General features: G+C 36.8%; 13 protein-coding genes across 13 annotated transcripts; 4 read left to right on the top strand and 9 right to left on the bottom strand.

The window, feature by feature from the left end:
• Nucleotides 1-291: 291 nt before the first annotated feature.
• CCP1 (cytochrome-c peroxidase) lies at nt 292-1,350 on the top strand (the record flags this gene model as incomplete). The annotated part of the gene is made up of 1 exon (XM_003958174.1): nt 292-1,350. The coding sequence occupies one exon, from the start codon at nt 292-294 to the stop codon at nt 1,348-1,350; it is 1,059 nt and encodes a 352-aa protein (XP_003958223.1).
• Nucleotides 1,351-1,533: 183 nt separating this feature from the next.
• Nucleotides 1,534-2,100, top strand: PAM17 (Pam17p; the record flags this gene model as incomplete). Its single annotated transcript, XM_003958175.1, has 1 exon — nt 1,534-2,100. One exon carries the CDS (start codon nt 1,534-1,536, stop codon nt 2,098-2,100), a length of 567 nt encoding a protein of 188 aa, XP_003958224.1.
• A 101-nt stretch (nt 2,101-2,201) lies between these two features.
• OAF3 (Oaf3p) lies at nt 2,202-4,790 on the bottom strand (the record flags this gene model as incomplete). The annotated part of the gene is made up of 1 exon (XM_003958176.1): nt 2,202-4,790. The coding sequence occupies one exon, from the start codon at nt 4,788-4,790 to the stop codon at nt 2,202-2,204; it is 2,589 nt and encodes an 862-aa protein (XP_003958225.1).
• Nucleotides 4,791-4,997: 207 nt separating this feature from the next.
• Nucleotides 4,998-6,458, top strand: LAS1 (rRNA-processing protein LAS1; the record flags this gene model as incomplete). The annotated part of the gene is made up of 1 exon (XM_003958177.1): nt 4,998-6,458. The coding sequence occupies one exon, from the start codon at nt 4,998-5,000 to the stop codon at nt 6,456-6,458; it is 1,461 nt and encodes a 486-aa protein (XP_003958226.1).
• An 863-nt stretch (nt 6,459-7,321) lies between these two features.
• Nucleotides 7,322-7,954, top strand: RPA34 (DNA-directed RNA polymerase I subunit RPA34; the record flags this gene model as incomplete). Its single annotated transcript, XM_003958178.1, has 1 exon — nt 7,322-7,954. One exon carries the CDS (start codon nt 7,322-7,324, stop codon nt 7,952-7,954), a length of 633 nt encoding a protein of 210 aa, XP_003958227.1.
• Nucleotides 7,955-8,131: 177 nt separating this feature from the next.
• On the bottom strand, nt 8,132-9,109 carry TFA2 (transcription factor TFIIE subunit TFA2; the record flags this gene model as incomplete). The annotated part of the gene is made up of 1 exon (XM_003958179.1): nt 8,132-9,109. One exon carries the CDS (start codon nt 9,107-9,109, stop codon nt 8,132-8,134), a length of 978 nt encoding a protein of 325 aa, XP_003958228.1.
• A 1,029-nt stretch (nt 9,110-10,138) lies between these two features.
• KAFR0G00610 (uncharacterized protein) lies at nt 10,139-10,759 on the bottom strand (the record flags this gene model as incomplete). The annotated part of the gene is made up of 1 exon (XM_003958180.1): nt 10,139-10,759. One exon carries the CDS (start codon nt 10,757-10,759, stop codon nt 10,139-10,141), a length of 621 nt encoding a protein of 206 aa, XP_003958229.1.
• Nucleotides 10,760-10,938: 179 nt separating this feature from the next.
• KAFR0G00620 (uncharacterized protein) lies at nt 10,939-11,694 on the bottom strand (the record flags this gene model as incomplete). Its single annotated transcript, XM_003958181.1, has 1 exon — nt 10,939-11,694. The coding sequence occupies one exon, from the start codon at nt 11,692-11,694 to the stop codon at nt 10,939-10,941; it is 756 nt and encodes a 251-aa protein (XP_003958230.1).
• Nucleotides 11,695-14,367: 2,673 nt separating this feature from the next.
• On the bottom strand, nt 14,368-15,633 carry KTR2 (mannosyltransferase KTR2; the record flags this gene model as incomplete). Its single annotated transcript, XM_003958182.1, has 1 exon — nt 14,368-15,633. The coding sequence occupies one exon, from the start codon at nt 15,631-15,633 to the stop codon at nt 14,368-14,370; it is 1,266 nt and encodes a 421-aa protein (XP_003958231.1).
• A 717-nt stretch (nt 15,634-16,350) lies between these two features.
• UTP30 (Utp30p) lies at nt 16,351-17,166 on the bottom strand (the record flags this gene model as incomplete). The annotated part of the gene is made up of 1 exon (XM_003958183.1): nt 16,351-17,166. The coding sequence occupies one exon, from the start codon at nt 17,164-17,166 to the stop codon at nt 16,351-16,353; it is 816 nt and encodes a 271-aa protein (XP_003958232.1).
• Nucleotides 17,167-17,475: 309 nt separating this feature from the next.
• TIF1 (translation initiation factor eIF4A) lies at nt 17,476-18,663 on the bottom strand (the record flags this gene model as incomplete). The annotated part of the gene is made up of 1 exon (XM_003958184.1): nt 17,476-18,663. One exon carries the CDS (start codon nt 18,661-18,663, stop codon nt 17,476-17,478), a length of 1,188 nt encoding a protein of 395 aa, XP_003958233.1.
• A 407-nt stretch (nt 18,664-19,070) lies between these two features.
• On the bottom strand, nt 19,071-20,963 carry GLG1 (glycogenin glucosyltransferase GLG1; the record flags this gene model as incomplete). Its single annotated transcript, XM_003958185.1, has 1 exon — nt 19,071-20,963. The coding sequence occupies one exon, from the start codon at nt 20,961-20,963 to the stop codon at nt 19,071-19,073; it is 1,893 nt and encodes a 630-aa protein (XP_003958234.1).
• A 713-nt stretch (nt 20,964-21,676) lies between these two features.
• Nucleotides 21,677-23,446, bottom strand: TRM2 (tRNA (uracil(54)-C(5))-methyltransferase; the record flags this gene model as incomplete). Its single annotated transcript, XM_003958186.1, has 1 exon — nt 21,677-23,446. The coding sequence occupies one exon, from the start codon at nt 23,444-23,446 to the stop codon at nt 21,677-21,679; it is 1,770 nt and encodes a 589-aa protein (XP_003958235.1).
• Between the last annotated feature and the right edge of the window lie 67 nt (nt 23,447-23,513).

Here is a 23,513-nt window from a genome sequence, read left to right on the forward strand (position 1 = left end):
ACACTCCCCCCAAACAACTCCAGAACCGCAAAATCTTTGGTAGAAATCCATTCTGTATCACTTGAAATCACTAGAATCGCCTAAATCACACTCCACTGAGGCCATAGTCACTCTAAAGACCTCGGCGGCTGGGCTTAAAGTGGTCTAAAGTTTGCTAATTTTCAGCTTCCCACTTCGAAATTTCTGGGAAAAAAAAGTATTAATCCGAGATCACATATCTTATATAAGAGATTGAATTTCCAAATTTGGTTAGGCTCGATAAAATAGACCAAATCAAGCTGGTTTTGAAAGATGTCTACGGCTAGAATATTGAATCCATTTTTCACGAGAACTTTCTCTAAGAGATCGGTGTACTTGTTTTCTGCTGCTACTGCTACGTTTGCTGTTGCTGCTACTGCTACTAACGAAAAGCAACAGAGACAAGGAGGCCACTGGAATTTCAACTGGAACAAGAAATGGTTATTGAGTACTGCTCCTATCGTGCATATGGCACAGGAAATCAAAGATAAGTCAGAAAAGGACTATCAGGAGGTTTATAATGCGATTGCTGTGAAACTAAGGGAGGAAGATGAATTTGATGGCTACATTGGCTATGGTCCCGTCTTGACCCGTTTGGCATGGCACTCTTCTGGTACTTGGGATAAAAACAATAACACAGGAGGTTCCTTCGGTGGTACTTACCAGTTTCAAAAGGAATCAAATGATCCTTCCAATAAAGGTTTACACAACGGAGCGGAATTCTTGGCACCAATTCATAAACAGTTCCCATGGTTATCTCACGGTGATCTTTACACTTTGGGTGGTGTCGTTGCAATCCAGGAGTTACAAGGCCCTGTGATCCCATGGAGACCTGGTAGAGTAGACCTACCGGAGGATATGACCCCTGATAATGGTAGATTACCGGATGCCGTGTACGGTGCTGATTACGTGAGAAATTTCTTCAAGAGACTAGATTTGAATGATCAGGAAGTCGTCGCCTTGATGGGTGCTCATTGTCTAGGTAGAACTCATCTCCAAAATACCGGTTTCGACGGTCCATGGGGTGCCGCATCAAATACTTTCACTAATGAATTCTTCTTAAATTTATTAAACGAAAATTGGAAATTAGAGAAAAATGAAGCAAAAAATATGCAATGGAACTCTCCAAAGGGTTACATGATGTTGCCGACCGATCATGCTTTAATCGAAGACGATAAATACATGGCCTATGTGAAATTGTATGCAACCAATAACGATAAATTCTTTGAAGACTTCGCCAAGGCATTCAAGAAGCTGTTAGAAGGTGGAATTACCTTCCCACAATCAACCCCAACCTACCGCTTCGAGACCCTGGATAGTCAAGGACTATGAGTTATACATAATCAATATATTTATTTATTTTGCTAGCAGTGCGTCGTGTTAGGCGATTTTTTATGTTAACTAGTGTATGTTTTTTAATATGATTAATGCGATTCCTAACATCAATATATGGTAAATACGACTACGAATAAGGATTCTACTTATATCGATCGATTGAAGAGACATTGAGTGAGTATGTTTTTATCTAATTCATTACGCGCAACAAGAAAAGGCTTAACATCTCCTTTATGTAGAAATCTAGTTGCTAGATCTTCTGCAATTAGACTAATTAGTACTGCAGAACCAGATAGTTTAACATGGACTGATTTTTTTAAATTGAGGAAACAAGAGCGCAGAATAAACGTAGGCTCTTCCATATTCACGGCTCTAGTTGGTTGTAACATTTCATGGGCCTACTTATCAAATATGGAGATCGATCCAACTCAGATGATCCTGGGTTTTGACCCATTAGTGGTAATATCAGCTGGTTTGATAGCATCTGGTTGCATCGGTTATTTATTTGGCCCATTGATAGGCACACAAGTATTTAGTTTAAAGAATAAGCAAGCATTGACTGATTTCAATTTGAAAAATAAGGAGTTCTTGAAGCATATAATTAGAAATAGAGTCGATGCTTCATCCCAAAGTTTTAGTAACCCTGTACCTGATTATTATGGTGAAAAAATCGGTTCAGTTCGTGAATATAGACAGTGGTTAAGAGATTGTCATTCTTATCAGAGGAAAGCCAAGGAATTTTTATAAAAAGTCATTTATAAAGTGTAAGTCAAATATATGTAAATAGTCATCCGTATATACTAAATATAAAAAGTGCAAAAAAAAAAAAAAAATATTACATCTTCACATTAAAAATAGGACATAAAATCTAATGGATCAAATATCTCTTCCAACAGGTTCAAATTTGTGAAACTGCCGCTTCCATCTTCAAGTTCTTGATCGGGCGAAAGATGACCTGATATGGACGTACTTTCTGATGACAGAATTTGCGACGGAATGGGTACCGTTTTGTTAGTATCAATCTGTTCCATACTGTTAGTGGTATGAGTATTTACATTATCTGTATCACTAGCTAACTGTGAACTTGCGTGATCATAGAATGAAGTGAATATGTTGAATGTTTCGTGATACTTTTTAATACCTAAGAATTGATTTACAGTGTCTTCGTGAAGATTCAATTCAAATTGAGAATCGTATTGCTCGATCGGACATATCTGCGAATTCCAAATCTGAGTTAAGTCCTTGACCGTAGCACTACTTGCTTTAATTTTACTAACTTTAAAAATTTCTGGAATTAAATCCTTCAATTTGGTTTTTAAGTTCTTTTCAGAGTCTAAATCCCCCTTTCCATTTCGAAACTCATAGTCCAAAAATTTCAAAATAATGTCCCATGGATCTTTATCCTCTGGCCTATTTAGAAACTTATAAGTTATCTTTGCAGCAAACATTCTCTTGAAACACCTGAAATAAACTGCCCCAAATTCATTAAAACACATAGATGATACATCAAACAAAAATCGTGTCATCAAGTTTCTTGAATTGAAATTCATCTTTTCAAACCGGTAAAGCCTCAAGATAAATGCTGGCACTAAGACACACAATTTACTATTAACTAACTCCACTATTCTGTTGGTGTAAAATCTCATAAAGGGATGAGGCGATACAGCTTCTTCAACTTCGTTTATATATAAGTAGCATTTTTGCGCTAAATGCAAGATATGATCCCACAATAGTTGCATGGTTTCATGAAATTTCACATGGTGCATACTATACTCATAAGAAATCATCATTGCGTGTAATATTGACAAGCTGAAAAGATCCAGTGTCCATTCAAATTCAAAATTTAGCGCACTGTCTTCTGGTCTTGATAAATTTTTCAAATTCAAAAATTCAACTTTTAATGTCTCGAGAAGTTTCATCAACTCAGTTTTATTAACATTAGAAGGCGTGTCATTTATTAGATTGTTAATTTGGAGCATGATATGATCTAATTGGACCATTTTCAAATGCCATGAGCCCGGCACTAACTTTTTTGGACTGTACAATAAAGATTTACCGATGTAGCATTCTTGACCGTTTACAAACCCCATCTTCCTGTCCCAGGAAAGAACAAACCCCCATATAAGCCTATACAATTCGACATATTCATTCTTGCCCATTACTTTGATACTAGGCCTGGTCCCGTTAGAGATATCAAAGAAAAATTGTTCTGAGTTCAGGACTTTCCAATCAATGCCAAGTTCCTTACAGCACGCTATTATTGTACCCATTAAAATGCGGCTGTGTTGAGCTTCATTCCCATCCCCATCTTCTGGTGCACACCAATTATAAAACCTAAGTAAAATCATAAGCTGTAATTGAAGAAGAGTACATTTTCTAAATGATTTTGATTGGTAAATATAGTGGTTAACAATTGCAATATATTTTGAGGTATCAATAGCAAGTATCTCTTTAGCAAAATCACTGTTGATAACTTTCAGATCTCTAGAAAAAGTAATTGACAATTGTACGAGCACTGTAATCAGCAGTACGATACAGTAAACGATATGATCAAATACCTTCACTGATAAATCGGGATTGCTCTTGAGTCGCGTATACATCGCAGTAATCTCAGTCCTTAGGGACCTGATATCAAAAATGGGACATAAATTGGATATATGAGTATCAAAAAAGGGTAAAACTTCTTCTAAGAAGAGTTCGTCATTGGGAATGAATAATCTTGGTTGGAAGTTTTTTTCTGTGAACTTTACAGAGTCATTTTCTCTATACTCTGCAAACTTATCAAATAAGGATTTATGAAATTTATAGTAATGCTTTGTTTGTTCATCGAGTGAATCATCATGGGCAACTCGTTCCATGTCATCAGCATCAAAAGTAAATAGCGGTAGAAAAGACCTAGGAAGCCCGTTTGTACTACGTTTCTCATTCTTGTGTAGTGGTACTCCAAGTTTTTTCATAGATTTTGTAATTGCAATTGATCTGAATCTAACCATAGCTTTCAAGTAAGGATCCCTATGTTCTGCTGATGTGTCCATAAACAAACAAAATTGGCTTATAGCAGACCGTTTCGTTTCAATATAGTCACCAGAAGGAATTAAATTGATATATTCCGGGATGTCATGGTAGAAGTCCTTAGAAGGAGCAGGTTGGACAACGGAATCAGATACTTTCACATATTTAGAGGAGCTTCCAAATAGAGTGGAGGGTATGAACTTATCCTGTTTCTTCACTCTTTCAATCTTGGGAGCAAATGAAACTCTTATAGAGGACGTATTAGGATTTAGCTTATTTTCGTATTCACATGTTTCAGAATTACCTAATCTCATGCAGGTGTTGCATGGAAGTTGTCTGTCACATCTACTTTTCCTTTTCCTGCAGTTTGTACATACCACTGTTCCTCTTTTACGCCTCCTTGCTAGACCTGTTGCAGTCTTCATTTAGGTCTATACTGATAACGATGATGATGATGATGATGATGAAGTCAAGCTATTACAGATCGGACCTTATTATAGATGCACTAATAAGAAGTTCGCACTTTACAATATATAGCTTGAAAAAAAAAGTTCATGAGTTGAAAAATTTAGCTCATCTCTAGAAACCTTCAGTAAATATTAAAGCTCTGACAGAGGCAAGAGCACTCCAGGATGGTTCATGCAAGGATAGTGCCATGGGCTGACACTGAGGAATTAGAACAACTGAAGAATTGGTTCTATACGGACGATTCGAGTTCACGCCGTAGGGCAATCGGGAAAGTAAAAGCATATCAAAGCAAAGGTTCACAGTATCTTCCACACGTAATTGATTCTACGGCACAATTGACGAGTGCCATTCTATTGGATGAAGAAACAAACCGTGCGACAGACACGAATGTCATTAAGCTGTCGTACACCATGGCATTAATTAGATTTGTTAATGGGATATTGGATCCGAACCAAAGAGCTCAATTTGCTATTCCCTTGCATATAGTGGCCAAGAATGTTGGTTTAAGTTCGTGGTTTGTTGACTTGAGACATTGGGGTACGCACGAGAGGGAGCTACCTGGACTAGACATGCTGCGAGTGGCATGTAGGGAAGCACTGGTGTGGTTATGGGATCATTATTGGAATGACGATGCCGTGGATGAAAATGAAAGCAGTGAAGATGAAGATGATAGGCGAGTAAAAGACGTTGACACGGAGGGAATAGAATCTAACCGGAAGAGACTGGAAGAATTAATCTCTTCGTGGCCACATTTTCTGTCTATATTCAGGGAAAATAAATCGTATTGGCAAGATGATACAAAATTAATCAGTAGTTCGAATTTTGTCATTGAAGAACGTAAGCAAAACAATAGAAATAGGAAGGAAACCGCAGAAGAAAAGATGAGTAACTATATCAGTGGATGGAGAGATGCGTGGAAGTGTTTCAGTAATGAGAAATCCATCTTCATTGAGGTTTTCATGAAACATTATAATTCTCTGCTGTTCCATTTACTTATGTTGAAATTGAACACATTTGATATTGAAGTATTTAAATGGATAATGGTGGATTACAAGGAACATCTTGGTGATACGAAGAACAACTCCTGCTTGAAAAAATGGTTTAATAAATGGGATGATTTAGAGAAGAATCTTATTAGAAAACTTGTGAAGTACGTTAATGTAAAAAATGTGATATCTTCATGGAACGAATGGGACCAAGCTATTGAAGAACATCCATCTTATCTGATGGTGGGACTATGTGCGAGATTATTGCTTCGAGTAGAAGAATTAGGTAGTAATAGTAATGATTGGAGAAAGAAGAAGAAGAGAAAACAATCAGATAATAGACATCTTGTTAAATCGAGACTTCAAGAACATATCAAAAGTTTATCAGAGAAGTATAGTGATACTGAAAAAGCGGTTTATGAGTTAACTAGAGATGAAAAGTCCAATAAGGTCAAGCTGACATCAAGCACGAACGATATTCTTGGCGATTTGAATAATTTGAAGAAAAGGATGGAAAATTCGATGTCTTCATCAACCGATGAGAAACCGATACCAGAGACGGATGAAGATCTCAAAGACGATGCTAAATTATGGGAAGAGATTTCCGATTGGAAACCGAAACCATTTGGAGTTTTATAGTCGTATGTATTAATTAACATTCAAGAAACATTCAAATCTGGCATTTTTACTAAAATAAAAAAAAAGCAAGAGACATTTAATATTAAATCACTCAGACATCCTAGGAAGGTCTCATTAAGAGCGGTCACCGGCAATACTAACGATGGGTTCGTAAGCGTACTGCTACCGTGGAAACTGCGAATGTAAGGTCACATTTTCATCACCGTGAAATAATATTAAGAGTAAACGTTGTCGGAAATACAAAGTTCCTCGAGGAAAAGAAAAAAAACTTGAAATGGCTCAGAATGCTTAATCGTGTAATAAATTACACTGGCAAGAAAAGTTTCTTAAGCGGTTGCAACCGAAGTCGCAGCCAGAAACGAGATAGAACCCCTTGTCGTCATGGTCGAATCGGACTGGGAAAGAAGAATCATCGTCTTCATCATAGCCAACAAAAAATGGATAAATCAGGTTTAAATTTCTTTTCCTTGAGAATTATTCAACCTTGAATAAAAATCCTCTGTATCCACACAACACGAGCAACGAAGCACTGTCACATCATGGCAGTTGCTATGGTAGTAGAAGCGCGCCGATACTCGCTATACTCTTCTTCTATTCAAGAACACAACTAAAGCAGAACAAACAAATTCCCATCGAAAAAGTTGAAATTTCAACGCCTTTTATACTTTTTTCTTCAGACGCTTTCGCATTGCATTTGGAAAATTGAAAATTTTTGTTTTTGAATAGGGCATAACCGTGGTGTTGGGGTGTTATTTTTTTTTTTTTCTAGCGTTGTCTTGAAAAATTTTAGCGATGAGCTTAAGCATCTTTTGGTAGTTGTAAGTCTTAGAATGTGATAGAAGTTCTGGTAGTGAATTAGGGTGATGTCCAGATTGTCTAAGGAGTATGTTTCAGATTCCGACGTGGAGTCTGACGATAATGGTCAGGTCTTTGTTGCGCCAGCTGATTACAAGAAATGCAAACATTTGAAAAAATTTCCAGTGGATAGATTGAAAGACTTGAGAAAATCAAATAGTGAAATATGGCTGATTAATTTCCCTGCTAGTCTAGATATCTCAAAATTGAAGACGCTTCCCGTCACCGATAATGGGTCCACGTCCGTTAAAGTTTCCGAATCCCTATATGAAATTGAACAGAATGCTAAAGATGCTGTAGAAAATTTAAGTGTATTGATTCCTGATGACGATAGAGAATCTCTGGTAGTATTGAACAATAAGAAAGATGCCAATGTCAAATTCGACAAAGTGTTCACTATCAGTGAGTCTAAGGATATTCCTGACGTTGATGTGGAAAAATTAAAAGTATCACGTAAAGATGTTCCACAAGTTGATGGTCTTATTATGAGACATTTTGCTACAGGCTACGATGCTAAGGATTTCGATGTCACCGAAAATGTTTCAACAGAGACCAAATCTTCAAAGAAACGTCATCATCACGATACTGATGATTCTCCAAAGAAGAAGAAAAAAGATAAGAAGAAGAAAGACAAAAAATAGATCGTTAGCAAATTCATTTATTCATTCAACATCATTAAAATAGCGATGTTCACGTCATTTCAATATATAAATAAACATACTTACATATCTATTTTTCTGCTTCTTGTATATTAGTCCCGTATACATACCATGTATTAATCAAAGTAGCTATAATAATAAAAAAAATTCGTATTCCTCCTACACTTTATGGGAATAATCTTTTAGGATACCTGCCATATGTGTATTAGTAATCTTACCCTTTCTTTGTCTCTTCTTCTTGACTTCCACTTTAGCAGTTTGTCTCTTAATCGTAGCAGGATCGACACTAGCAGGCTTCAAACCTAAATCTTGCAACTTTCTTGGTAATTCCGCAAATTGTGGTAATTGAATATTCTCCCATGTCTTGACAAATTCTTCATCAATTCTGTCTAGATCTCCCCCATTATTATACCAAACGAATCTTGGTGTTTTGTCCTTTTTAGTTCTCAACACAAGTATCTTATTTTCCTCCTCCAGTTGATTTATTGTTTCATCACATTGTGGCCATCCATCTTTCAATTCTTTACATGAAATACCCTTAAATGTAACCTGTGATCTTAATAGAGCCAATAACTCCGAAGCTGAATGCACATCATAAGTAGAAATATATTTGAAAGTATTCTTCTTAGCGTCAAATTGTATCTTTTCTAATTTTTTCAATAATTCCAAGACTTTGTCGTTTGGTTTCAATGAAAGATAATCCATCAACTCATTCAATAGCACAGGTTTACCTTTCTTTTGAATGTATTCAGTAGCCCATAATAATTTAGAGGAATCGTGACTTTTTGAAATATTTGATTGAGATGCTAACAAGGCAGCTGCAGCGATAGAACCTGGTCTAACTTTCTTGGATGGAGAGTCGTCATATTCATCTTCCGATACCAAATCCATCACCTCGGGAGTTTCCTTCGATGGTGAATTGGTAATGTTAGTTCTCTCCTCTTTTATTACCTTGATGTCGTCATCACTTGATAGTTTTTTATCCTGTTCTTCTTCCTGTTTCACTTGAGAAGCTAGTCTCTTTCTTAACGGACTAGCAATTCTAGCTGCGGGTAAAACAGGTGCCGTCTTAACTTTGCTCTTGAATGCATTCAAGTTAGCTAACAAAGGGTCATTATTTTTCTGATTGTTACTCATCTAGGTATGGAAGTGGGAGAAGTTATATTAATTAAAATTAGAAGACGAGACGCAAAAACACACGAATAAAGCAGTGCTACTAGGAATATATGTAGAATATGAACGGAATGAATCTATAAGAACCCACCTATGCAAAGAACTAATCCCTCCAAACCAGTTCTTTTCTTTTAATAAACTGAATCGTACTTAACCTAACTAATTAAGTGATCTGAAATTTCTAAAAGAAATTCGGCCTCAACGTTCTCTCGTTACCCGAACCCACAAACCAATGCTCTATATAGACATATAACATAGTTATATATAGACACTGTCATAAGAGCAAATTGCCATGTATGGCCAAGCTATGATGGTTGTTTGATTGCTATTCGACTAATCTGGCATGAACGGTCTGATTCCAGTTCTCTTTTCCATTTCATACCGAAAATCAAAGAATGGCATGCTAGATTGACACTACACCAGTGGCATGCCATTTTTACAGAATGTCAGCATCTCGTAATGAAGGATGGAAATGCTGTTATTAATGTGACATGAGAACAAAGAGTATATAAAAATGAAATTCAAGATTGTATAATTTACCGTGTAATAAAAGGCTATGGATATGAGATGTGCTCATTATTTATTGACTTAAATAACACTGCGCCCCTGTTAGAAACTGCAACATAGAGAACGTTCCCAATATCGCTACAGACCTAAGGACTAATTCAAAGCGATAATTGCATTACAACTACTGAAGAGCTGTCTCTGAAGCACATCCTCTTGATGAGCCCATATAATAGTAACAGAGCACCCATATAAAATAATGCTATTCTGTCATTGTCAGATTTTTACAGAGATCTTGAAGCCTTTTATCAACCGCCTCATAACACTGAATTTCTTTATAGTCAAGTAGGCATTGTAAAAATATTATACTGAATATTTTTGTTCATTGAACCATTTAATGTAAGAGGCTTGCTCATAAAAGAACGGAATTCAAATGGTATCATAGTAAGAACTAAGTAAATCATTGCATATAACATTGTATTTTTAGAATTAGAATACAATGGTTAAAATCATTAAAGAGCTGAACAAAAGCTTTACTGAGCCCTTTATGCTCACAGACGCGGAACCAGCTTCATAGCCAATAACACTAGCGCTAGTTGCAAATTGCAAGCCAGTCGAAGTCTCAACAGGATTTCCAGATTGTAAGGCAGTAGAAGGAGAAGCAGACGCAGAATTTAGTGCTTCTAGAACATCTCCACCAATCGCTCTAGTACTAGTCGTTGCCGGTAAAGATATCGAGGAACCACTCAAATTTGGCATAGTGTTGATACTAGTGCTCAATCTACCACCGATCGTACTACTGCCATATGCAGGCTCCATGTTGACAGGAGGGGTTGAGGTAGCAGTGTACATACTACCAGCAGAGTCAGTCGTAGTGTATTCGGAAACAACTGCGGTGACAGTGGAAGAGCCAGAAGTGATAGTAGTGGTGTAATCAGGTAAGGAGCTGATCACAGATGATGTTTCTGGATTATCAGAGGAGGTTATGGCGCTGGAAGACATCATTTCACTTGATGAACTTATTATCCCTGAGGAGCTTGCTTCACTCGATGAACCAACTATAGATAAAGTTGAGCTTTGTGTAGAGGAGGGGAAAGTGTAGGTAGGCATCGAAGTTGTGGTTCCATCTGTCACGGGATAAGTAGTAGATGCAATCAACGTTTCTGAACCGTCAGTTGTGTAGTAGTAGGAGATATATTCTGTATCAGTTAACTTTGTATGAACTACAGTTGTCAAAAAATTTGATGGAAGCGTTTCTGAACTACCAGTGTAATCGTTAGAAAGCGTACTTAAACCTGTAATCGAAGAACAAACGGGCATTGTCCACATGTACATGAGTCTGGTACAGTAGAGTTTGGTGGATCATCAAAATACGCGACATAGTTAATCAAATAACTAAAGTCAGAGCTGGTATAACCGGTACCTACATCGAAGTAATAATTAGTTGAACTTAGCAACGAACTTGCGGTAACGGTCAGTATCCCGGTTGTAGAGTCATAGGAGACGCTTGAAATGGGTTTAAGCACACAGGTGTTTACTTCTATCTTATTACTGTCACCAAAACCTCTGACTTTTACTGCTGTGCTGGCAGTATTGCTGCATCGAGGATAACTACCGCTGAAGAAGAGGCCATACGTCTGATCTCCCAGCGAATATGTTGAAGGGTCCACTGTTAATTGGCCTGAGTCATTCAGAACAATACAACCGTCACCTAACACAGCAGCATCCAGAGTAGCTTCTGTATCCTCTAAACAGATTGTACCTGTATTTGTCATTGTACCTGAACCCAGTGTGAGTGTTGCTACAGCATTGTTGGCAAATTGTAGAAGCCCTGAATTGTCGAAATTGGTACTACTGAAAGTGTAACCACTAGCAATGGCCCCCCCATCAATAAAGAACTCACCTGAATTGTAAAAAGTGTTACCAGTTACGCCAACGCCCATACTTTCGAGAGAACTTGAACCGTCTGTAACTAAGATACCATAGTTGTACAAATAGCTGTAAAATTGGCACTCATAGACCACAATCCTGATGCAATAATACATAATTCACCATTGTTGATAACGTCACCAAAAAAAGTCATGCGTTGCACCAAAAACCCAACCAGCTAAATTACTGTTGATAACTAGGATGGATTCGCTGAAAATAGTAACAGTCTCAAAAAAGAAGGTATAACCACCAATAGTATCACTACCAGTGAAGGTCACAGCTAGTGTGCATGGAATGAATAATAATACACTAGCAAGTAAAGATAAAAACGTATATTGTTCTCTTGAACGCCTTAAAAATAATTTTGGAGGCATCTTACCGAAGAACGATGGCAAAGAAAAGGTTTCGAATTTCTTGTTATTATTAAATGTTAAAATCCTGCTTTTCGTAATTGACTTTCTTTGCAAACTGGACTTGGGTAGAAATAAATTATCTATATTGGTGTTCTAAAAATAATCTTCCTTGATTCACAAAAAAGAGCCTGTGTTTCTTATATATAACTGAAATGTAATCGTCGCTCATAATGCACATAGCATGTGTTAAAAGATGTAGCTACTCGGATGCAAATCATAGATGCCAAAAAAAAGTCGAAGAAAAGGCAACAAAAAAAAATGCAATAAAACATACAGACATCATTTTGGGTGTCTATAACAACTTGCACAATAGTAGGAAATTAGGGCCCCATGCAGGAAAATCCCTTCTGGATATGCCGGATATAACAAAAGGATACTTCTCCCTCATTTTTTCCTGACCTCCACTAACTACTGGCCAGACTAAAATGAATGAAATGCATAAAAAGTAGATATGCTATCGTCATTTCCTAAACAGGTTTACCAGTTGCTGGCTGAGGGAGATGAGCCAAGAGCATATCCGTAGTTGTAATCAAATCGTCGAATCTTAAATCCGAAATACAATACCAGCGAGAATCTTCTTTATCAAGAGAAAAAAACTTCTAAGAAATGCCGTAGTCCAATGTGGCTGGTTCTTAAATGGGCGCAGAAATGGAGAATTTGAAGCGCGAAAGTAAATGGTAAAAAAAAAGTGTTATTTGAACTCTCCAGCTATTTCTGAGGTACACATGTGAATTATTTTGAAGTGATTTACATCCTTTTGTTTCCCCCCGTCGGTTCTTATGTAATACACAGAACAAATATTCTCCGACTCAAGTTGCCCAGACGAAATAGTTCAGCCAAAAGGTGAGACACTGTTTTCAGCAAAAGAGGAGGTGGGATGAGAGAAAAGAATCGGTGTCCGGGTATTCGAAAGACGATACATTTTCCGCTGCCTGCAAAATACGTGAAGAGATTTGCATCTTAATGGTAGAAGAGTGAACGCCGTGAATCCCGATGGTCCAAATGAGTCTTCATTAGCCTCCAATGCAGCAATGCTGACTTCTCTTCTAGACGGGTCGAATATGTATGTAGACCGATGTAGTCTAGAAGCATTCGAAACAATACGACATAAGATGGTGATCTATTCATCAGTGATTTCTGAATAGTTTTCATTTTTTTAAATCTTATAATTTCCCAATCTTCTGTTAATTTAAAGTTATCTACCCATAGATATTCGTCATCCATCTCATATTTGAATTCTGCATTATATTCTATAATCTCCATTATGAGCTTTTCAGATCTCAGTATGTGAGTTACCAAAAGGAGAAAAGCAATATTCCCAATTAAAGCCATTTCCTTGGTTCATTATGAGGAAAAAAAAACCAAGATACACTTGTTTTTTCGTTCACAGGAGTAGCATGTCTTTGTTCTTTTCTTTAGAAAAACGTCGACATGATAGCGCAACTAAGAAGCATGGAATCTTTTGACTTCCGAAGCATGCGGTACAGTTCTTTTACATTGTCTGTCTGCATGATCGTTAAATTATATAACAAATCTGGTGAAGGTGATGGTCCTTTTTGCTTCTGCCAGCTCCAATTTTTCACCTTCAACTAGATTACCCCAGGTTGAACTTTTTGTTGAACTTTTTGAATAGGTGTATCTGCAAGGATCCTAATCGTATTACGTAGAAATATAAAGTGTCTTCTTGATTCGTAAATGTTTCCTCACGCATACTAGCTTATCCCTTCACTTTTTCCTGAAAAAACGCATTCCTCTCTGTCGATATCAGTCATTGCAAATAGTAGTGTATTCAGAACTTTTCGATTAAAATAAAATTTTCAGCCGAGATATGCAAAGAAGCCCGAAGTCCCTTAAACGAATTGCCCAAAAGAATCTTAATGATGTAAAAAGGTTATACTAGCCTACAAAGATTACCGTATTTCTCACGAGTCGTCATTAATGGAAAGTATTAATAGAATGGTCTGCAAAATATCAGGGGGCTTTGATTATAATTAGAATACATGATATTGCGTTGTCAAAAAGTTTCCGTTTTTAATTTGGTCTTTCTGCGGGGCGAGTTACACATAGTTTGTGAAGATTAGCACTGAACCGCTGCAAAATCCAGTAGGAAATATAGTACGGCGTTTTTTCTAGCAGCAAAAAAAGAAAAAGGCCCCTAAGCAAAAATTTAGAGATTTTAGAAGTCATTTACGATGATCTACCATACTACCTTAGTCGGAGAAGATATCTTAAACCTATACTTGTTGCCTCTGTGTGTTGCGTCTTCCTTTATGATTTTCCCTATCAAATCTCGTCTTCCTTGTGTCCTGTTGCGTCACAAAATATGTTGCCCAAGTTTAACCAAGCTTCAACAGCTATACAGTCCTATGGTAACGATTAATAGTTGCTCATAAATGTTTTACCACCTCCCCATTTCCACCATTCTTGTAGACAACTAATCGCTTCTAAGTGGATATTACCTGTGCCTGCGTAATCACACAGACAGCGCTGGTTGAGTCGATATGAGTATGCACTTGGACATGCAAAATAAGGAGAATGTTTGTATCCAATTTGTTCAAAATGAATTACCTCGTCTGGCCGTAGGAAAAGTGAGGCTGCAATTGTATGAATAGGTGCGTCGCCCCATCTTTCGTAGTAGAATCCACCTTTCGAATCTAAATAATTGAAAAATCTCAAGTACTTATCACTTCGAAAGAAATTCAGGTCTGCAATTTCGAAATTTGTCCAAAAATGACAAAGGTTGTAGTCTGAATTGGAATCGAAAACTTTTGCGCTACTAATTGAATCTTCTTGTATAATAAAATCAAAAATATTGTTTTCCATATCAATATCATACCCTTCGTCTTCTTGTATGTATTCATCGACTGCCTCCCACAGGGTAGGGATAGTATCTTCATATTCGTGTAAGGAAATTACAAATCCATACTTTTTGTTTTGCTCTTTCATTATTTTAAATGGGTCATAGGAAAAGTCACAGAAATATTCTACATCCGGTTCTACTCTGAAATAATAATCATAATTGTCCAAAACTTCCTGCCTGAAGAAGAAACCCGAATAGAAACGACACATATTTCTATATGATTCCGATTCTCCATGAAGAACTTTTATCTTCGTCATATACTCTCTCTGCCTGGCATACAAATCTTGATCTATCCAGTTAGGCGTGCTCCAGTCACTGGAAGGGACGACGGCATATTTCGTGATCCCACTAGCCATAGCTGATGTTGTCTCAATGAATATGTCTTCAAATGGAACATCATTTAGGAATATCCAGTCATAATGATAATTTTTATTGAATCTATCTTCTAAAGAACGCATTGCCCTTAAGGCACCTGCTAGTTCTTCATTCCTTACTAACATAAGCAAAGTTGCATTTTCTCTTTGGAATCTTCCTAACTGAGTGGGCCCTATTGTATCATGTTTGACATAAGAATTAGTTGATAATTTCACATTACTTAGCATATAGCGACGACTAAGTAATTGGTTCGCTCTTAAAGCTTCTTCAGATCTCCTGATGTAGTAGGCATCAGTATAAAATGTACCATTTGCCCATTTATACATTACGAATGTCTTAACTAAACAAATGCATATGATTAAGTAGACAAAACCTCGAATACGGCTCTTCAATTGATCTATTAGCATGAACTCTCTCCAGCTCTAATATTGACACGATCATGACAAACCTCTTGTCTCACATTTCTATTGCATTAGACGTACTTATACATTAGACAATAGTTAAAAAAAATGCAGCAGTTGAATGAATCAACTAACAACTACCAAGTTCCAAATAAAAGCTATACTCGAAACAGAAAAAATGTGCCAGTTATTTCTGTCTTCAAATTAGAAATATAGAAGACATAACTAAATACTTCAAAAGAGGAAAAAAACTTCTATAGTTAAACAGAGATCAGTAATCTCTTCGGCACACTCATGGAGGCATACGTTAGACCGTTTCATGACATTGATGAGGTGGTGAGGGTCATTGGCAAAAGCTTCTGCTGAATTATCCAGTAAATTTTTTTTAACATCGCAATATCAAGTGACGCTGTGTGTAGCTGAATCCGTTCAATGCACTTCACTGAGAAAACCGGCGCAAAGTCTGTGAGGCTTCTCTGGCATCTCCTTATTAGGATAGAGTGTGCATACTCTGGTAGCTGCTTCATCATTTTAAATTATTTGTGATGAATGGCAATATATGTGGGATAGCAAATTTTGTAGTAAATTTTAATGTTATGTGCTATTTTGGGAGCAATTGGTAAATAAACGAAAAAAGATGTAAAACTACGAGATGGAATGCGTTAATGCGGTATATGAGCTATTCATATTTATACACAAATATATCACAATGGGTTAATCTCATCATAATTCAAGATTGAAATGCTTTTCTTGAACCAAGTCGTCATCTTTCTGATAAACTGGTAAGCTTACACTATTACTTGTCTTGACAAAAATCGAGTTAATCCCACCCTTGATGACACCTCCTTGAGGTTTTTCCTTCTTATCGGTTAAGAATCTCACAATATCCTGAATATTAGAGAGCATCTCTTCGCTACTATGCCTGCCTACTTCGCCTATTTTGACATTCAAACAATTATCATTATTTGCGATATAAGATGTGTTTTTACAAATGCTTTTCAATTGTGCCCTAATATATGAGACATCACATTCTTCTATCATTTTTTGACGTCTTTCTTTCAGTTGTTTAGACATTCTGATCATATATGGCGTCTTCTTCTTACTATGGAAAAATCTACTTCCAAGTACATCGGGCAAAAGGTGGTGAACTCTATAATCTGCAACGACCAAATCAAACTCCTTGTATAAAGTGCTCAACTTAGCACCTCTAAACCGACGTTTCAAGTTTTTCACGCTTATAATTTCTTTAATTAAATCGTTTATTGTATCATCTCTTGATATGGTTTCTCTGTAAAGAGTAGATGGATCTTTCGTTATCAGTAATATCCTGAGATCCTTTGGTTTATACAGTTTACATGCAGTTAGAGGGATGATACGAGGTATATAATCCTTGGATACATCCATTTTTTTACCAGTATTTATAACTATTTGAACATCTTTATCATTTTGTAAATTTGAATCTTGAGCGCATCGTGAGAGTAATGAGTCAATGGATTTTTTAGATAATTGGGATTTCGTTAGCTTCAAAGTTGTTGACATAGTGCTTCTATCCCTGGTTGAAGCCTCTAATTGTAACAGCATTCAATGCCCTCATAAGTAAGAAATGAGCTTGCATAAAAAATTTTCAGTTTTTTTTTCGATGCCCTGAGATGGCGACAACAAATAAACCACTGAAAAATACTATGATATTCAATTTGGTGAGTAAACAATTTTAAGATTAGATCTATTTATTCTTTATTTATACTATCTAGAATAAATATGGACATTTTACATAATAGTATCTAAAGTAACCAAACTTGAGAAAGTTATAGGGAAAAATAAACAAAACACATTTTACAGATTATTTGCTTAAGCAAATAGAGAACCAATATCGGATGGTAATTCTTCGATTTGAGTAGAGTAGAACTTTTCGATTTCTCTCATAGCACCAACATCTTCGTTAACAACGAAGTTGATGGCAACACCCTTTCTACCGAAACGACCACCTCTACCAATTCTGTGAATATAGTTTTCTTTGTTAGTTGGTAGATCGTAGTTGATAACTAAAGAAACTTGTTGAACATCGATACCTCTAGCTAATAAATCAGTAGAGATCAGGATTCTGGAAGAACCACTTCTAAATTCCTTCATGATGGTGTCTCTTTCTTGTTGTGGTAAGTCAGAGTAGATTGAGGAAACGGTGAAGTTATCAGCAGTTAACTTTTGAGTTAATTCTTCGACCTTTCTTCTGGTGTTACAGAAAATGACGGCTTGGGTAACGGAGATAGAATCGTATAAATCAGTTAAACATTCGTATTTGTATTGCTCTTCTTCAACGTTAACGTAGAATTGTTTGATACCTTCTAAAGTTAATTCGTCCTTCTTGACTAAAATTCTGACTGGGTTTCTCATGAACTTAGTGGTAACTTCTAAGACGTCACTTGGCATAGTAGCAGATAATAAGACGACTTGGGTAGTTGGTGGTAACATGGTGAAAATTTGGTAAATTTGTTCCTTGAAACCAGAGGATAACATTTCATCGGCTTCATCTAAGATGAACATCTTGATGTTGTCGGTCTTGAACTTTCTTCTTTGTATGTTATCGAAAACTCTACCTGGGGTACCAACGACGATTTGGGCGTCTCTTAAGCCTTCAGCATCTTCAACGAAAGAAGTACCACCAATACAAGCGTGGACCTTAACGTCCATGTGGAAGGATAAAGCCATAACAACCTTTTGTATTTGTAAAGCTAATTCTCTGGTTGGAGCTAACATTAAAGCTTGTGGAGCTTTAATAGAAGTGTCAATTCTTTGTAAAGCAGCGATGGAGAAAGTACCGGTCTTACCAGTACCAGATTGAGCTTGAGCTAAAACATCATGGCTTTCAATAATTGGCATGATAGCACGTTGTTGAATAGCAGATGGGTTTTCGAAACCGTAACCGTAGACACCTCTTAAAAGTTTTTCATCTAAGTTCATGTCATCGAAAGTGTAGACAACCTTGTCGTAGTTGGTTTGGATTTGGGATTCTTCAACTTCAGTAATACCTTCAGACATCTTGTTAATACTCTATAATTTGGCTGATGAGTCTATATCTACTATATTATCCAGAAATAATATGTCAAGAACTGTTATAGAACTTGAAAGGAATGGTTGCATAGATAATAATTTCAATTCCTTCAAATCAAATTTTTACAAGAAAATTTTTCACTTTTAGCACAGTCGGGTAATGTCATCGTTTTAAGTGAGGTCTATATTCCAAATTTTTGTATAGGAATTGGTATTATTCATTACTGTCAAGAAATTATATCATTTGCGGGTATATTTATATATAGTTATGTATATCGTTATGCTGATTGCAATATGTGGTAAGTACTAGGAAGACAAGCATCACTAGGAAAAATAGAGAGCAATGTAGGAACCGTCCCATTAATAGCGATAAAAGTGTTGGACAAATTGGAAAGCTAGTATTTACTGTTATGCGAGGGTTGTATTCTGTCTAATTCTTGTAGTTCATCGAGCGGGACTGTAAAGTTGCTATACCTTTCTTCATTGTCTTTGCCGTCGTCCTCGTCCTCATCAACGTCCGCATAGGAGACGTTATTTGTACGTTTAGGGAAGTAAGTCTTGGCTTTTGAAGGTTCGGTCTTCTGTACAATCACTGGGTGCAAGAGCTGTGAAGATGATGCGACAGGCTGTTTTGTGCTTTTAGCTTCTTGTTCTTTTACGTCGCCGTTATTTTCCCCGTCATCTTCCTTTTCTTCCTTTGTGATTTCTTGTTTCATTGGCTCATCATCCTTATCCACTACCTTCACACTTTCTTCTTCGATTTCATATTCAAAAATATCATCAGGAAAGCTTCTTTCCACGTTTTTTAGATAATTACCATCTTCCCAATCAAATCTGAAATTTGGCAATTCAATTACGGTATCATCCATAGCTTCCTCAGTTACAAGGTCCTCTACGTTGTTTTCATCGACATAGACCTGAGGTTCTTGATAGCCAATATCGTTCAGGCAGGTTTCTTCTACGGTAAAACCTTCCGGTTGCTCTTCTATTTCTTCTTCTTCCTCATTTTCTTCGACGGGAATTGGATTCTCAATCTTTTCTACTTTCTCAAAAAACGCTACATGTTCATCAGGAGCGGTTTGTGGCTGTTGTTCTGTATATTCATTGTGTACCTCTTGCTCTGGCACGAAATTTTCTTTATTGATAAATGTCGTCAACCATTCTTTAAAATCTAACGGTATAAATGTTGGGGTTTCTGGAGCTACATATTGCTTTGTTTCAATACGCTCCGACGCTCTTTCAGTATGCTCTGGCATTGTTTCAATATACTCTGGTACTGATTCTTCTTGTTCCATTATTTCCTCTTCATCAGCTGTAGTATTTGAATATTGCTTCTCTGAAGCTTCTATCACAGCTCCATAATTATGCTGAGAGTTATCAGATCGTGACTCTACCTCGGGTGTTTGTTTTTGATCGACTACAGTGGATAAATTATTGAACTTCTGTACTAGACCATACTCTTTCTGGAATTCCTCATATAAACCATTCCATCTTTTGACGTACTCTTTCCCGTCTGCATGTCTATAAACCCACTTCTTCCATGGTTTATGTGTCCCGATAAAATGAATCAATTTAACCTTATCTTTGAAAAATTGCATAGCAGGAGAAGATTGATATCCATCATTTGGTGTAGTAACATTATAGAGAAATGGTAATACGACCCAATTTCTTGAATCGAGTCCGTCTTTAGACGTGTCCCTGCAATTTTGATTGAAAAATTGGTTCAAGATACCTTGATCAGCACCATCAATGGATACATTACTAATTGCAAAGATATGCAATGCTTCAAAAATAGCAATGTTTGGGACCAGTACCATTACACCACTATTAAACATATCTGGCCAACCGATATCCGGCGAAGCAGCAATTTGTAATTCCGTTTGGTTATGCATTGTATCAAATAAATTAAGAATTTCGTCATTTAATGGTAACGTATCTGCATCCAAATAGAGAATCTGATCGTATTGCGTCTGTTCCCATAATCTTGTCTTGACTAATGTGAATGCTAGTTCTGGTCTACTCAATAACCTCAAATTGGCCGCGTTATTTCTAATGACAGCGTCATGATCGTTCAACGGTTCCACTTCAATGATATCAGAATATAGAGAGTGTAATAGCTCCTTAGCAGAATCACTGAGAGTAGTGTCGTACAATTCCTTGCTAACGAGTAATATCAGCTCTATTCTTGCATCCCTAACTATCTTTCTCAACTGGTACCCTAATGTGAAAACACCAGGCAAGTAACTCCCAGAATAGAGTAAAGTGGCAATGGCCAGTTTCTTCGACATTGGGTTATCGCTCTACTTTCTAAAATGTGACAAGACTACAGAAACAGAACAGTGTTAAAGTAAGCTGTCCTTAAATACACTATGACCTCCACTGTTCCCACATTTTGCGAAGTAAGATCCACCTAAATTTGATATGTCCGAATCTTTATGCAGAAATTGCGGGCATATTGGAAACAACAACAAACAAACAAAGGAGGTCAAGTGATGCACGTGAAAACTTAGAAATATGCCTAGAACGGTAAAGGTCGGAAGGATAACTTGAATTCATGATCGTTCAATTATGGTGGATCGTTGGCTTTCAACTGGGCAGCTGCCAGTCCGCTGAGACCCGGTGACACTAAGAATGTTTTTATAGCTGGAAATGGACTTTTTTTCCCAGTTGGGTCGGGTTGCCTTCGTTTCTTGCTGCAGGAGGTCCGATTTGGTTGCAAGTTTAAATACTTTAGTGATGAATGGTGCCTGTTCCTGATAGTAATTTTTGCCCAAGACTTATTTAAGCTGTGCCTTGATATTCAGTGCTATCCTAGAACTTTATCAGTGTTTTGTCTAGAAAGGGGTAGTCAAGCTCCTCGGATTAACTATTGCAACGAACTACTTGTAACCTATTTATTTTTCTATTCAAAAGTGGAATGACAAAACGACTTTACACCATTCAAGTAAGAAGATGTTTCATTGTTATAATATGTCTATCTAATATACTTTTGTTATATAAATCACACTCTACTTAAGACGCAGACACTTTCAACATGATGTGTTTGTGGGAAGAAATCGAAACCTCTTAAACTTTCAATCTTATAATGGGCACCCTTTTCCGTCTCTTTCAAGAAAAATTCGATATCTCTCGCTTGAGAATGAACATTACAAGAAATGTAAACAATTCTTGCTGGATAGTATTCGGCTAATTGTTTCATGAAAACCTCATCACAACCTTTTCTTGGTGGATCTAGTATAACGCTTGTCCTATCATTTGGAGTATCGATAGATTCAAATAGCTTTTCAGCTTTACCTACGATAAAATTACAGTTCTTAATGCCGTTGGCTTCTGCATTCTTTACTGCAAATGATACACTGTCTGCGGATATTTCAACACCAGTAACCTTGTCTACACCTTTAGAACTACAAATACTGAATAATCCAGAGCCACAGTATGCATCGACTAAATAACGTGGTTCGGTCTCTTTAGAATTTGGAATTTGTAAATTATCTCTAACGAACTTGGTCACTATAGGTAATATTGAATTGTTGTTTTGGAAAAATTCACCTGCAGTGAACTTGAAAGTGTATCCATCAACATATTCAGTGACAATTTGCCTTGGATTTGTAACACAGGTCTTGGCCAACTTGACGTTATGTTCTTTGTCCTCTACTTCAATATAACTGATTTCACCATTTTCGTCTCTTGAACCTTCTTTCAATTGTTCTTTAACTTTTCTGGAAGGATTTAATATAATAGTGTTTTCTCTTAACAGAATGGTCGCACCTTTCTTATACTTTGAAAATTCTCTTTCAAATCTTCTTCTTTCATTTCTTAACCCAATATTCAGAATTTCAGTAGCTAGTGAGGACTCTTCAATGTCTAGTATCGAACCATTACCGCCGACTTCCAAAGCTTCCTTTCTCCAAGTCGGTCTTCCCTTTTGACTGAAGCCTAATGGCGGTCTATATTCCAATACTTTCACTTTCCTTGGCACATCAAAATGGGGCGTAATCTTTGTTCTGTAACTGTACTCCAGGGGCGAGGCAACTGTGTCATCTACCTGTGGTAATAATTTCTCAGTGACTAGTCTTGGTGCAAAATGTTTATAAGCATTAACGATAGTTTCTCTCTTCAATTTTAATTGTTCTTTGTAATCAAGAAAATCGAATTGACTTGCTGATGATTTCCCAAAATATCTGTCTCTAATTAATTCGTCCCTTCTCATGGGAGATTTTTCAATAACGTCTAATAAATCGCTTTCAACATACAGTGGATGTGTCTTGAAAACTTTAATATTAACCAAATCACCAGGTAACCCAAAAGGAACAATGACAATCTGTTTTTTCTCGCTATCAACTGGATTATTGATGAGTGCCATACCGTCCCCGCCAGAAGTCAATTTTAGGATCCTAACGTCGTTTACTTTACGATGGAAAGTACTGGTAATGGAGTTTTCATCCTTAGAGAAATCATTTAATATGGCAGAAACATCATTTTCAACTTGTTCTTGCTTTAAATTGTTTTCCTTCAATAAATCTTGAATTTCAAATTGTAGTACACCTAGAGGGGATGTTGCATCAACCTTCTTAGCCTTATATTTTTTCAATTTTGGTTTTTTCACTCTAACCTGTTGTGGAGCAGCAGTGGAGGCAGCAGGTCTCTTGATCGTTTCGCTGTTACTTTCTGACATGATAAGCCGTCTAGTAGATACGCTAGAATATGCGACAGCTCTTGCAAGTGATGGGAAAGCTATGAATCTAAATGAATTCCTTCCAATAAGAAACATCGATCATATATAACATTTTTTTTTTCGTATGAGGTGAAAGATTTTTCTGATATCTCGCTCAAGGTGG

Source organism: Kazachstania africana, chromosome 7 (genome assembly GCF_000304475.1).
Source record: "Kazachstania africana CBS 2517 chromosome 7, complete genome".
NCBI classification, from domain to species: Eukaryota; Fungi; Ascomycota; class Saccharomycetes; order Saccharomycetales; family Saccharomycetaceae; genus Kazachstania; species Kazachstania africana.